The sequence below is a fragment of the Armigeres subalbatus genome, chromosome 2 (genome assembly GCF_024139115.2).
Source record: "Armigeres subalbatus isolate Guangzhou_Male chromosome 2, GZ_Asu_2, whole genome shotgun sequence".
In the NCBI taxonomy this organism is placed as follows: Eukaryota; Metazoa; Arthropoda; class Insecta; order Diptera; family Culicidae; genus Armigeres; species Armigeres subalbatus.
The window spans coordinates 192,511,201-192,523,572 of NC_085140.1; the positions used below are offsets into that span (position 1 = coordinate 192,511,201).

At 42.9% G+C, this 12,372-nt stretch overlaps 1 protein-coding gene across 1 annotated transcript in view; it reads left to right on the top strand.

Annotated features, from left to right (window-relative positions):
* Window positions 1-12,372, top strand: part of LOC134211429 (four and a half LIM domains protein 2-like) — a 589,158-nt gene that overhangs the window by 129,345 nt on the left and 447,441 nt on the right. The window contains exon 2 of the mRNA XM_062688275.1: window positions 6,301-6,386. Within this exon, the coding sequence (XP_062544259.1) occupies window positions 6,301-6,386 (86 nt within the window). The remainder of the gene's footprint in view (window positions 1-6,300; window positions 6,387-12,372) is intronic.

Below are 12,372 nucleotides of genomic sequence, written 5' to 3' on the forward strand. Positions count from 1 at the left end.
AACTATTTGATGGAAATAGTGAAAGAGCCGCTGCACGGCATGTCTTTAAGGGCCGATGTCCACGTAAAGTTTTTTCACGCTGCTTGCACGCCGCTTTCACGCAAGGTACCCAGCATCAAATGGAGTAATGCACACGTAAACGTGTGCACGACTACATTTGATGCCGGATACCTTGCGTGGACGCGGCGTGCACGCAGCTTGAAAACACGCTACGTGGGCATCGGCCCTAAGTAAGAGTAAGAACGGAAATGTCCTCTCCTATGAGCCCCACGGCGGTACTTCATAGGTTCCAAAATGGAAAATGTGGTCAATTATTCATTTCGGTATAAAAACGGAAATGTCACCATCTACGGGTTCCCCGTGGGCATCTCATTGGTTCCAAGAGTGGCCAATGTGGTCACTTATCGATTTCAAGCGCATAATCATCTATTTTGTGGAAAATCATGACGAAAGAGCCGCCGCACGACATAGTTCGGTGTTAAACGGAAATGTCATCTTCTACGTGTTCTCCGAGGGAGCCTCATAGGTTTCAAATGTAGCTAATGTGGTTCAAGAGTGGCCAATGTGATCACTTATTGATTTCGAGCAAATAACCATCTCTTTGGTGGGAAAACACACCGAAAGAGTCGCCGCTCGGCATATTTCGGTGTTAAAACGGAATATCCCATTCTACGGGTTCCCTGGGGGCCCCTGGTAGACTCCAAGAGCGGCCAATGTGGTCAATTATCGATTTCAAGCGCATAATCATCTATTTTGTGGAAAATCATGAAGAAAGAGCTGCCGCACGGCATATTTTTGTGTTAAAACGGAAATGTCCTCTTTTACGGATTCCCCTAGGGCACCTCATAGGCTCTAAGAGTGGCCAATGTGGTCACTTATTGATTTCGAGCGCATAATCATCTATTTTGTGGAAAATCATGATGAAAGAGCCGCAGCACCGCACATTTTGGTGCCAGAACGGAAATGTCCTCTCCTACGGGTTCCCCGGGGGCACCTTGCATATACAAGGAGTGGCCAATGTGATCATTTATCGATTTCAAGCGCATGACCATCTGTTTGGTGGAAAATCATGACAAAAGAGCCGCCACACGACATATTTTGGTGTTAAAATGGAAATGTCCCCTTTTACGGGTTTCCCGAGGGCACCTCATAGGCTCCAAGAGTGGCCAATGTGGCCAATTATCGATTTCGAGCGCATAATCATCTATTTTGTGGAAAATCATGACGAATGAGCCACCGCATGGCATATTTTGGAGTTTAAACGGAAATATTCCTTTCTACGGATTCCCCAAGGGCACCTCATAGGTTCCAAGAGTGGCCAATGTGGTCAATTATCGATTTCGAGAACATAATAATCTATTTTGTGGAAAATCATGACGAAAGAGCTATCGCACGACATATTTTGGTGTTAGAACGGAAATGTCCCCTTTTACGGGTTCCACGGGGGCACCTCATAGGCTCCAAGAGTGGCCAATGTGGTCACTTAGCGATTTCAAGCGCATAACCATTTGTTTGGTGGAAAATCATGACGAAAGAGCCGCCGCACGGCATATTTTGGTGCTAAAACGGAAATGTCCCCTCCTGCGGGTTCCCCGGGGGCACCTTGCATGTAGCAGGAGTGGCCACTTTCATCGGAAGCCCTCTCATGGACCATATATTACCGTTTTAAGAGAATCTATGAAGAATTAGCGATCGAATGGCATATATTGAGCGATTTTGTGTTCCCCTTATATGACCGACAAGGTCCCCGTGGAAGTCGTATCCCGGTGGCCATTGTCTCCAGAACCAGCATATCACCACATAGCCACAAAATTGATGAGTTTATCTTTCGAACGGTATATAAACTTTGCAATTCGGTTATAATTTGACTGTTTTATAAGCATTTACATTTCTGGGTCAATATGACCCCAACATCTTATTCGTAAGTTTTTTCTAATATCCGAAGAAGGTTAAGTTTGCAAAAAAAACATGAAGCATCTCAATTTTTTTTCATGATGACATTTTTAACCCTTTTGTTACCGACAAAAAAACACCCTTACGTTACCGACACGTTACCCGGGTACCCACGGACTTAAAATGATCATAACATTGTCAGTTTTTTACCGATTTTGACGATTTTGGTTGCTACGGATGCAGAAACTTACCCGCCATTTGATGCATGTTACAGAGAACCGATTCGGATTACCTGGTAACCGGAATTCCGGATTAACTGGGCCAAGTCCCAAAGTATGTGTAAATTGAAGATAAATATTCAACCAAATGAAGATTTCTAGCGTCCTGACTAATAAACTTCGTTGGAAACTTAAAGAATATAACTTAACTACGTCACAGGACCATCTTATGAATTAATCCCGGAACGGTTATTCCGGAAACAGGTTCCCGTGGGGCCTTAAGTGGCCACAAACTTATTCTGAAGAAACCCTGGCAATATGGGTATCAAAATTCATGAAATTGTTTCGGAAGCATGGTTTGATAAGTAATTGGACCATTAGATGGTTTGACAACGGACCGATCATCCTGGAACAGGTTCCCGTGGGGCCTAAAGTGGCCACAAACTCATTTTGAAGGAACCCTGGCAATATGGGTATCAAAATTCATGAAATTGTTTCGGAAGCATGATCTGATAAGTAATTGGACCATTGGATGGTTTGACAACGGACCGGTCATCCTGGAACAGGTTCCCGTGGGGCCTAAAGTGGCCACAAACTCATTCTGAAGAAACCCTGGCAATGTGGGTATCAAAATTCATGAAATTGTTTCGGAAGCATGATCTGATAAGTAATTGGACCATTGGATGGTTTGACAACGGACCGGTCATCCTGGAATAGGTTCCCGTGGGGCCTAAAGTGGCCATAAACTCATTTTGAAGGAACCCTGGCAATATGGGTATCAAAATTCATGAAATTGTTTCGGAAGCATAATCTGATAAGTGATAAGTAATTGGACCATTGGATGTTTTGACAATGGATGGGTATCAAAATTCATGAAATTGTCTCGGAAGCATGATCTTTTGGGTTATTAGGCCATAAGATGGTTTGACAATGGACCGGTCATTCTCAAACAGGTTTCCGAGGGGACCCTCATTTAGAAGAAACACTTGCTATCATATTTTTCCGTTATTTCTTGTCAAAAAGACTTAAAAATTCTTGACATGTACTCAGAAATGATTTATAATGAATCACAGGCGCTGAAAAGAAAAAAAAAAGAAAAGTATCATTGGTGTTTGCTGAATAATTTACAAAAATAAAAACGACTAGAATTTTCAAAAATGTTTTGTGGTGACAATATGGGTCAAAAACGTGACAAAAGGGACGTGATAAAGTCGGGTCGAAAATGTGATAAAGTCGGAGGTAAATAAAATCGGGGAGTGACAAAATCAGGTCAACACTGTGTAACTTTTCTCATTTCACTTTTCACTTTTTACTTACCACTTTTCACTGCTCACTTCTCATTCGACCCAATAACCATTCGGCCTAACAGCCATTCAGCCAACATCAGTCTCATCTTCTTGGAAAAACATGTTTCCGAAAATATTCCAAGAATTTTGATGCCAGGGTGTCTTTTAAATGTAGGTGTCAGGGTGTCTTTTGTGGCCACTAAAGGCCTTTCGGGAACTTGTTCTAGGATGACTGTTCTGGTTGATATCCATCCTATGGTTTCAACTTTATGGATAACATATTTCCGAAACAATTCCAAGAGTTTTGATACCCATATTGCCAGGGTTTATTTTAAATGAGTTTTTGGCCCCTACGAGCCCTCCGGGAACCTGTTCCAGAATGACCGTTCCGGTTCATATCCATCCTATGGTCTCAACTACATGAATAACATGTTTCCGGAAAAATTCCAAGAATTTTGATACCCATATTGCCAGGGTTTCTACCAAATGAATTAATGGTCACTTTAGGCCCTCCGGGAACCTGTTCCAGAATGACCGTTCCGGTTGATATCCATCCTGTGGTCTCAACTATATGGAAAATATGTTTCCGGAACAATTCCAAGAATTTTGATACCCATATTGCTAGGGTTTATTCTAAATGAGTTTTTGGCCACTACGGGCCCTTCGGGCCCTCCGGGAACCTGTTCCAGAATGACCATTCCGGTTCATATCCATCCTATGGTCTCAACTACATGGAAAACATGTTTCCGGAACAATTCCAAGAATTTTGATACCCATATTGCTAGGGTTTATTCTAAATGAGTTTTTGGCCACTACGGGCCCTCCGGGAACCTGTTCCAGAATGACCGTTTCGGTTCATATCCATCCTATGGTTTCAACTATATGAATAACATGTTCCCGAAACAATTTCAAGAATTTTGATACCCATATTGCCAGGAAGGGCTGCGAATATAAAATAAATAGGGCCCACGGGAACCTATTCCGGGATGTCCGTTCCGAGTCCATATGATCGCGTGGTCCTAATACGTTGGGAAGTCATAATCCTCGCATTTTCTGCGAAACTGGTAGCTCGGGATACAAGAAATCATCATTTGTATTCTATAAGATCAACTTCTCTATTTTTGAAACACGGTCTAGCAAATCCGGAACTTCGGTAACCTGGTAATCCGGATCGGTCCTATGTGACATGGATCGGATAGAGGATGAATTTCTTAATCCATAGCAAACGGAAATAATCAATGTAAATCGGTTGAAAATTGACGAAGTTATGGTCATACCAAAACGTGGGTACCCGGGTACCCTGTCGGTACGTTACGGGGTAAAAATATTCAGAAGCCCCTCCCCAAGCCCCCCCTTACTGGATTTTCATTTTCATACCACCCAAACCTCCATTTTTCCGAGTTTGAAGATGTCACGGAGTTTTAAATTTCCTGCGATGTTTAGAACCCTAAAAAAAATTTCACTTGAAAACGAAAAAGGTACCCGGGTACCCTGTCGGTAACAATAGGGTTAAGTGTGTGTAAAACGAACGTCATATTTTGGGTAGTTCGATTTACGTGTGTATCGATCCTTTTGGACGCGAGTTGGCGCCACATGTGGTGTCGCCAAAATTTCGTGAGAGTGAATCATATTGTTAATATAGTACAGTAGACGTTCGATAACTGCAAGTCATTTAACTGCAATGCTTTTTAACTGCAATTCGATAGTTGCAACAGTTTTGCAGTTATCGGACTCAATGACAGCTGCATTGCGCTGCACATTTAGATGCACTTTTATTGCATCTGACGTCGATTGACAACCGTTTGACGTCTAGAATGCGTTGTAGTTATCGAACGGCATTCGTTAACTGAAAAGTAAACATTTTGCAGTTATCGAACGGCTACTGTATATTTGGTTGAATGCAGGTGATTTTTAGGCAGTAGCAAAAATTATTTTGATCACCCCTAATATAGTCGCGAAAAACTCTTGCTACTCGATAGTAGATGGCAGCTATGTATCTGAAACGAGGAAACGGGCGCAAGCCTTCCTCTTATGCGTGGTTTATGTATATGTATGGGACAGAAGCGTAGCCTAAAAATTTACCTGAGGAGCGCAGGGGATCTGAATTTTAAGATTCGTGTTCGATGAAGCAATTCATATTACACCCGATTCATTCTATTCTGACTGTCTTAAGGGACATGCACCGCCAGGCCAATAGAACTATGGATACGCGTGTAGTCCCCTAATGCATGCTCATCAGGATTTTCTTCTGGATGGCCAAGACCACCTTCTGTGAACACCAAGTATTGATTGCCTGTTTCTACTCAACAAGCCTGCTCCAACAATAGATTACGGTAGTATTCGAATTCACACGGTTTATTACGCGGTACGTATGTTCCCCGTAAGAAACAACCATGGAGTATTTTTTGAAAGACGTTGATAATTCCAACACCACAAACTATCAGTAAACGAAAGAAAACTATTGAGACGAAAAGGTATTGGCGCTTTGATGTTGCATAAAGTAGAAGAAGCAGAAAGATGATAATCGAAAAAATCTTCACGGCAAACCAAGTTTTTAAAACTCTTCTCAAAAATTCTAAAAGCAATTTAATTAAAAACGGTAAGCAGTACTGGGTTGGACTTTTCTTATATTGGGGCTCTTAAAAGTATATTAGAAGTAACTTGGTTGAAATCAGTAATTGGGTTATTTAAATTTAATTATATAAATATGGAGCAACAACTACGACGGTTCCCCTTAAAATCTTCTACGTAATGAATGTACCGCCTCAAATTTGTAAAGGATTGACAAATAAAACTCATAGAAAGATAAGCTCGAAAGCCTAAACATATGTTTTTATTTTTTTTATTTTTCCACTTATCATTTTTGCGTCATTTACACTCACATTTTCATCTTCTGCTTCCAGGGCGTAATTATCAATGAAATTTACGACGGCGCAGAGTGTGATGACTGCCTGGATCAGTGCCCAGGGTTTTCTCCGCACGCTTGGAGGTAAGTCAGAATGCAGCACACTCAAAACAAAACGAAAGAAAACACGTTATCCCTTTTTGCTATCGATGATTGAGATCAAACGCTCAAATACTGCTGACATAACGAATATGGACTTAAGAACAGACTAAACATTGTTTAAATCTAAACCCTCTCACTCACATTTTGAAGTTCAAAAAGGACAAATAAAATAATTCACGCTGGCACTAATGCCGTTTAGCTACATGTTGCCGTTTGCGTTGGTTATGCTTTCTCTGCTGTTGGCGCTTTTTCTTCGGGCAAACGGAAATAATGTGGCCCTCCTCCCGGCAATAGAAACACAGTCGCTCCCTGTACCGGCATGTTGTTTTGGTATGATCCGATTTACCGCATGCGTCACAATACTGCACTTCGACGATCGTCACCTGCTGAGCTCTGGATTTTGGTGCGATCTTCACGGTAACCCCCGGTTTGATTAGCAGGTTGTTGATATTTGGCGATGGTGTGGTTGGCGCGGGTCGACTACTGTTGAGCCGTGATGGAGTCGTCGATTGTTGCACCACCCGAACGGTTGTTGTGGTATGAGATGTTTCCGCCGGCGCCAGGTAATAATTGGACGACGGTCGGCGTTGTAGCTGTGGCTGTTGCACATGCATCCATGGTAGGTCAGACTCTGTTTGGTGATTACGAGTATTGTAGCCGCCGTATCTGGTATCGTCTTCGAAGCACGAACAGCAGAGTCCCATTGTTGCGAGTGAACTGGTTCGAATGGGGTTGTATTCACTGCTGGCACAGTTAATGGTATTGGTGTGATACGATGCTGCTGCCTGCCACACAGCCTTGCAGAAATTTCGTCTTGCGTTACGTGACACTTCAATCCACTTCATTAGGGTATGCAATCATGATTTGAACAGGTTTGCAGGTATTGTTAAAACTATGTGCAATTATTTCGTGATTTGAGACAATGAATTAGCAGCAGTAGCTGGATTAGTTCCCAACGAAGGGTCAAAACATTCTCTTGATTGAGAATGTCTGCAAAGCTCCGTGTAACCTGACCCTCAATTGGACTAATAAGACCTAGACTAAAATTATGGGCACTCTCTAACTGCTGAGCAAGGTTTTGAGCCTTTTCGCCATTTGTTAACAAAATTTTATTTCCCTCTTTAAGCGCTGGAATTGGCTTTTGAGCTTTTCGTTTTGGTAAACGTGTAGTTTGATTTAAAACAAAAACAATAGAACGAACGCTACTTGTTTTAATTATCGACGCACTACACAATTGGATGCGAACTAAATTTTTAATTTCTGATTAACTTACTCACCCGCACAAAACAAAACTTAATTTTGATGACCGACCGATCGATCTACTTCCTGGAGAATCACCGCTGTCCGAAATACGAGAAAACACGCACTGAACTGATTAACTTTATTACTGGGTTCCAACTTCGGGGTCGACCACAAAGTACGTCACGCCTCTAGGGGGAGGGGGGGTTCAGAGCAGCGTGACGATCCATACAAAAATTTTAGAGGTTTATTACAAAAAGCGTGACGAAGGGGGGTGGGGCGGTTGAAAATCGCCGATTTTTGCGTGACGTACTTTATGGATCTTCCCTTCGACACATTATTCTCAGATGATGCGCCTTCGTATTTCACAACTAACATTGTTATCAGCCGTTAGCAAGGATCCGAGGTAGACAAATTCCTCGACCACCTCGAAGGTATCCCCGTCTATCGTAACACTGCTTCCCAGGCGGGCCCTGTCGCGCTCGGTTCCGCCCACAAGCATGTACTTCGTCTTTGACGTGTAACGTTTTACGTTTATTTCGATTAAAATTTAAATAAAAATATTCGATTAAAACCGATAAAACAAAAATAAATTTTGAATTTTGTTTTAATTTATGATCGTGTGTCTTTCGTTTGCGTTAGTAAAATCTGTTTGTTCCTGTATCAAGTTTAAGTTTATAGTATTTGTTATAAAAGCTCAACTCATTATGGCACGCATGTGAGCTGCAAATAGGCGGCAAACAGGCGCCATGCCTCCGATCGCCATGCTAATCGGTTGGCGCAATTTTATTTGAATATGCTTTACAATAAAATTGAATGATAGCTCAGGCTTGAATAGTTGAATAGTAAAATGATTTCAAAAGATTCAAAATTTCTTGGCGCAAGTACGACTCAGACTCGCTCATTTCGTCTACGAATCGGCTGGAGAGCAGAAGCGAATAAAATACTTACGTTCAGTTCTTGAAAGTTTAAGATTTTCCTTGAGTAATTTTAGTTTAATTTGAAGGAAAAATTAATGAGTGAGTTGAAAGAAATAAGTGGTGTTAAATGTTCTGTGTTTTTTTTCCTAGTTTAGTGGACCGAGGTCCAATCGATTGCGTTTTCTGCTCAGATAATTTTATTAAAGTGAATTAATATAAAAATTAAATTTAATATAGTTGAGCAATTCTTAAAATAATGTGATTTTGTGTTGGACACGCAGCTTCCTGCGTTTTTTTGTACGGCTGAATTTTCTGTCACTAATCGGCTTCATTCATCGACGCACTACACAATTGGATGCGAACTAAATTTTCAATTTCTGATTAACTTACTCACCCGCACAAAACAAAACTTAATTTTGATGACCGACCGATCGATCTACTTCCTGGAGAATCACCGCTGTCCGAAATACGAGAAAACACGCACTGAACTGATTAACTTTATTACTGGGTTCCAACTTCGGGGTCGTCCACAAAGTACGTCACGCCTCTAGGGGGAGGGGGGGTTCAGAGCAGCGTGACGATCCATACAAAAATTTTAGAGGTTTATTACAAAAGTGTGACGAAGGGGTGGGGCGGTTGAAAATCGCCGATTTTGCGTGACGTACTTTATGGATCTTCCCTTCGACACATTATTCTCAGATGATGCGCCTTCGTATTTCACGACTAACATTGTTATCAGCCGTTAGCAAGGATCCGAGGTAGACAAATTCCTCGACCACCTCGAAGGTATCCCCGTCTATCGTAACACTGCTTCCCAGGCGGGCCCTGTCGCGCTCGGTTCCGCCCACAAGCATGTACTTCGTCTTTGACGTGTAACGTTTTACGTTTATTTCGATTAAAATTTAAATAAAAATATTCAATTAAAACCGATAAAACAAAAATAAATTTTGAATTTTGTTTTAATTTATGATCGTGTGTCTTCGTTTGCGTTAGTAAAATCTGTTCGTTCCTGTACCAAATTTAAGTTTATAGTATTTGTTATAAAAGCTCAACTCATTATGGCACGCATGTGAGCTGCAAATAGGCGGCAAACAGGCGCCATGCCTCCGATCGCCATGCTAATCGGCTAATCTCATCGAGATTCCGTTCGTGGTAATCTACCACGATTTCGTCCGTCGACCGTCCGACCCGTGTGCCCAGCGAAGGCCCGCCTCAAGCAGGTAGCCAAACGGAGGTGAGTGAGGTCGCTAGTTCATCGTAGCGAATTTTCCACGTCGGTCGTTAATTGCCGACGGAAAGGTTCTTTACGTTACATTTTTGGACCAGTGTTTAGAGAGTGTAGGTTCGTCTTTCTGCGTGTCGTCAATCGCACGCCACGAACCTCGATCCTAGCCAAAGGATAGAGGACACACCACTCCCCGCTCGGTGAACCGGAAAGGTAGGCGAAGCCGGGTCGCTTGGGTACGTGTGGCTCTATTTGGCGGAACCGATCGTCCCGGGGAAATCCAGGCCAAGTGCCAAAACACTCTCCGATCGAAATCGGAAGCTTCCGTTCCAGACGACACTCACTCCGCACCTTTAGATCGGCCATATCGCACGGGTCATCTTCATCGCTGCGCGCCAATTCGCAGTACGGACACGCCGGTGACCGCCATCTTTGTAGCTATCGTCGCCATCGTCAAGACATCGAAGCCTCATCGTTCCCGCCAGCATCGAGTCAACAAAAATCATGCGCAGGTACGTGAAGAGCTTTTTATTACATGGCCATGTTTTGCTCTTTCCCATTCCGTACGATTTAATCGCGTCCAGTACGAATGAATGCTCTGAAATATAGTGTTTGATTGAATTCTTGAATTTATTGAACTAACGTAACGTTTTAATGCCAGTTGGCAAATAAAACATATTCACTAATCCAATTAAGTTCTAGTTTCGTTTCTTAATGTGAACACTCCTTCTGCGTTCCCTAAGTTTCGTTTCGTTAAGAGAGAGTCAGAAACAGTGCATGCGTTACGAAATTGATTATTATATTCCGCGAACCGTTCGAGAAGTTTCCCTGAGCGAAAAGGTCTCCAAAAGTCGGGCAAATCAAACACGACCGGTGGTCTCTCTTTGAGAGTTGCGCTTAAGCCACCGTTTAGCAAATCCTCGAGAACATTTCCCGAACGGTTACAGACGCAGAAATTCAAAAGCTTTAGACGTTTTTATATTTTTAAGCAAAATCAATTGTAAATAAATTTTGAAATTAGTTTTAATATTGTAATTGAATTAAAGAGAATAATATTTAGATTGAATTAAAGCTTAATTATTGTAAATTAATTATTTTTGTTCTTTTCTGTATATATTTTAATTCATTTGAATTAATTTAGCTTTGGACGTTTTTATTTTTTTAAGCAAAATAATGCTAGAATTCGTTAAGTCGGCTTGACGATTCAAAGTCCAAAGCGAGACCTAAATGCAACCAGTCTTTGCCTGACTACTTGAATGTCTTGGGATAATGAAATGTTTCGTGCGGTTTGCGTCTCGGCTGAGCGAAGTGGTATACTTCTTCAGTGAGTGCAGCAATGGCTCCTGAAAGTATAGAGCTCTTTTTTTTGCAATTTTTGCAATTGTCCTTCAAGGTTTCTTGAAGGATAGAACCCTTAAGCTCGTTCATTTTCGCTCGCACTATAGGAGTAGAAGTATCGCGGTTTTTTAGTTCCGAGTTTGTGAAACTTCCAAAGTGAAACGTGTGCACCTTCAAAGTCTGTCGAAGGTAAAAAACTGAGAACAGTGGTTTTAAAAAAGTAAAGTGATGTAAAAGGAATCTTTTGATGTCTTCCAGATACAGCTTATTTTCCGTCAGTGCGCCTGACGATTACGTGATTCTACTCCATTTGCCGGAGGAATTATTTGGAAAAAAAGGTAATTCGTTTAAATCGTTTTTAATTAGTTTTGACTAACATTCGCCATTCGCGTTGGACTTCCAGCGCATAGGCGCTTTTTTGTACGGGCTGGAGATTTGAAAGCGACCAGCGGAGTCATTTTGGGGTTCCCGTCCGAATTTCGTTGTGGGTCGCAGAGCGACCATTCGAGCTCGTGTGTCCGCTAAGGCCCGCCTTTCGAGGTAGCTAAACGGAGAGGAGTGAAGTTCGCTAGTCAGTCGAGCGAAACTGACCCGACAGTCGCCAAAAACTGTCGTAGAACCACCCGTACGCTACAACCCCCGGTGGTCAGGTTCCGAGAGCACGGCCCCCGTACGTCGCTAATTATCGTACGCTGGACCGAACCTGAACCAAGAGTTAGTGGCTTCCTTTTAGTCCTCGCTCAGTGAATCGGAAAGGTACGTGAAGCCGGGTCGTAAGGGAAAGTGGGCTACTAACTCGAGGGAACGGTATTCCGGACGCTCTCGAGGATCGTAAATCGGAAGTCTTCCGTCCAGCCGCCACTCCCTCCGCACCTAAGAGGTGAGCCAGCCTAGGGCTGGAAGCCTCTAAAATAAAGACAATAATAATAATCCCTCCGCACCTTTAATTCGGCCATTTGCGCACGAGCTCACACCGCCATCTTGTGGAGCAGCGATCGCCCACTGGCAAGCCGCCGGTAACTCGACGCTCCGGAGACACCGACGTCACCAGAACGGTCGAACGAGTCGTCATCGTCCTCGTCGGACAGTTCCGCGTTTTCGGCACCCCGCCGGAGAAACCTACGTCTTCGGCACTCCGCCGGAAAGCCATCCGTCTTCGGCACCCCGCCGGAAAGCCCTCCGTCTTCGGCACCCGCCGGAATCCCGCCATCGCTACGAAAATCCTGCGCAGGTACGTGGAAACATT